Below are 2141 nucleotides of genomic sequence, written 5' to 3'. Positions count from 1 at the left end.
TACAAAGAATACGTTCTGGGTTCGATTTGTTCGACTAAAGGTGGTGCTCCAGCATGGCCCCAGTCAAATGACTGAAACGTGCGGGTGACACGTAAAAGCACCCACTACACTCTCTGAGTGGTTGGCGTTAGGAAGGGCATCCAGCTGTAGAAACTCTGCCAAATCAGACTGGAGCCTGGTGTTGCCATCCTGTTTCACCGGTCCTCAGTCAAATCGTCCAACCCATGCTAGCATGGAAAGCGGACGTTAAACGATGATGATGATGATGATGATGATGATACATATATATATACACTGACAAAGGGCTATGCAACCACACAAAAGTTTCAAGTATCATCATGATTTACTTCAATCATAAATAAACTGCATTAGAAATCACTTTGACCCAGATTTTAATTGCTGTTGATGTGGTTTGGTCGCATTGATATCCTTGAGAAAAGCATGAAATATGCAGCCGTGTTTATCTTGGAAAATCAGGTGATTGACTTAGTTTATCTGACTAGTATGTAGGATAAGGAAATGTATAGTATTTATGTGTGTGTGATATATGAAGGCATGGGATAGGTGCAAGCTTAGCTGTGTAGTTCCGAAATATGCTTCCCAACCACATGGTTTCAGGTTCAGTCCCACTGTATGACACCTTGGGCAAGATTTTTCTATTATAGTCCCAGGTTGACTAAAGCTAATGGTCTGTGATATAGTGCAGAATATTTGCTATAACGATATTTCTGCTTCAGCAACTCAGTGATGAATCTGTAATGGAAAACAGGCCAGTTTCAAAACATTGATACCCAGGTTGCAAAAGCAAAGTTTGAAGGGAATGATTAGTAGTAATTTCCTTTAGTTTCTAGATAGAAGCAAATAGGAAATAACACTTGCTGACCAAAGACAAAAAAATTTTAATTTTGTAACACAGAGTTATATAACCTCTTTATGTAAAAATATCCTCGCATACCCCACCGCCCATTTCCATCACTGTTCAATACTTATATAAACATACATTAAACCAATTCTGTCACAAAAGACTATTTAGAAGCCATTACCTATCCAATGGCTCATGAATACATTAAATTTTTTTTTAATTCTTTTTGTTGAAAAGGTCACTGACCCATTTGTGAGCTGCAACCAACCTGTTGCCAATTCTTGTTACACACACACACACACACACACACACACACACACACACACACACACACACACACACACAAGCATTATATTTTGATTGTTAGAATCTAATTTGTTTCCATTTTATTTTTCCATTGACAGGTAGTCAGAATGCTTGTGAAAGGACTTCATTTGAATTTCTGCGTAAAGAATTGCCTGTTAGGCTTGCCAATATAATGAAGGAAATCAACCTTCTGCCAGACAATCTTCTACAAATGCCTTCAGTGGCCATGGTACAGAGCTGGTGAGTGATTCCATCCCTTTTTGTCTTCCTTCTTTTTTTGTGGTGTGTCACATGACTGAAGGAATAAGGTGCTGCAGTGACTGACCACACAGGTCCTAGGTTCAAATTCACTACATGCAAGATTTTCTTGGTGGTGGTGGTGGTAGATTTTTTTTTCCAGCCCCAGGTAAGGGACTAACATCCTGTTCAGCGGTTGGGGTTTATAATCTCAGTCATTTAACCCTTTTGCACAGTGGTTCTCAACCATTTTTTACCTAGGAAAAAGAAAAGAACGGTAAAATTTCCTTTTTGAGTCACACTGGTTCATAAAGGCCAGTTTCACAGTTTCATGGCGTATAAATTCCCCACCTGGACAGGATGTCGATCCATTGCAGGATTACTCATTTTTGCCAAATGAATGAACAGGAGCAATGTGGAATGAAGTGTTTTGCTCAAGAACAAAACATATCACCCAGTCCAGGAATTGAAACAACAATCTTAGGATCATGAGTCTAACACCCTAACCACTAAGCCACATGCCTCCAAGGAGAAATCCTTGCAGCCATCCATGAATACAGGCATATCTGTTGTGGCCATACCCCCCCCCCCATTCCCACTCCCAGCTGAGAGGTCTTTGTCTTGCAGGTGCTGGTGTCACATAAAATGCACTTGTGTCAGTGCCACATAAAATGCACTTGTGCCAGTGCTATGTAAATGCACATAAAAAGTACCCAGCACACTCTGTAATATATAT

At 40.1% G+C, this 2141-nt stretch overlaps 1 protein-coding gene across 1 annotated transcript in view; it reads left to right on the top strand.

Annotated features, from left to right (window-relative positions):
* The window catches only part of LOC106874800 (pyruvate dehydrogenase (acetyl-transferring) kinase, mitochondrial-like), a 66246-nt gene that overhangs the window by 17816 nt on the left and 46289 nt on the right, over positions 1-2141 (top strand). Inside the window, 1 exon segment of the mRNA XM_014922656.1 lies at positions 1267-1408. Coding sequence (XP_014778142.1) covers positions 1267-1408 — 142 coding nt within the window.

This window comes from Octopus bimaculoides, chromosome 17 (genome assembly GCF_001194135.2).
Source record: "Octopus bimaculoides isolate UCB-OBI-ISO-001 chromosome 17, ASM119413v2, whole genome shotgun sequence".
NCBI classification, from domain to species: Eukaryota; Metazoa; Mollusca; class Cephalopoda; order Octopoda; family Octopodidae; genus Octopus; species Octopus bimaculoides.
This window is presented reverse-complemented; position numbering and strand designations above follow the sequence as displayed.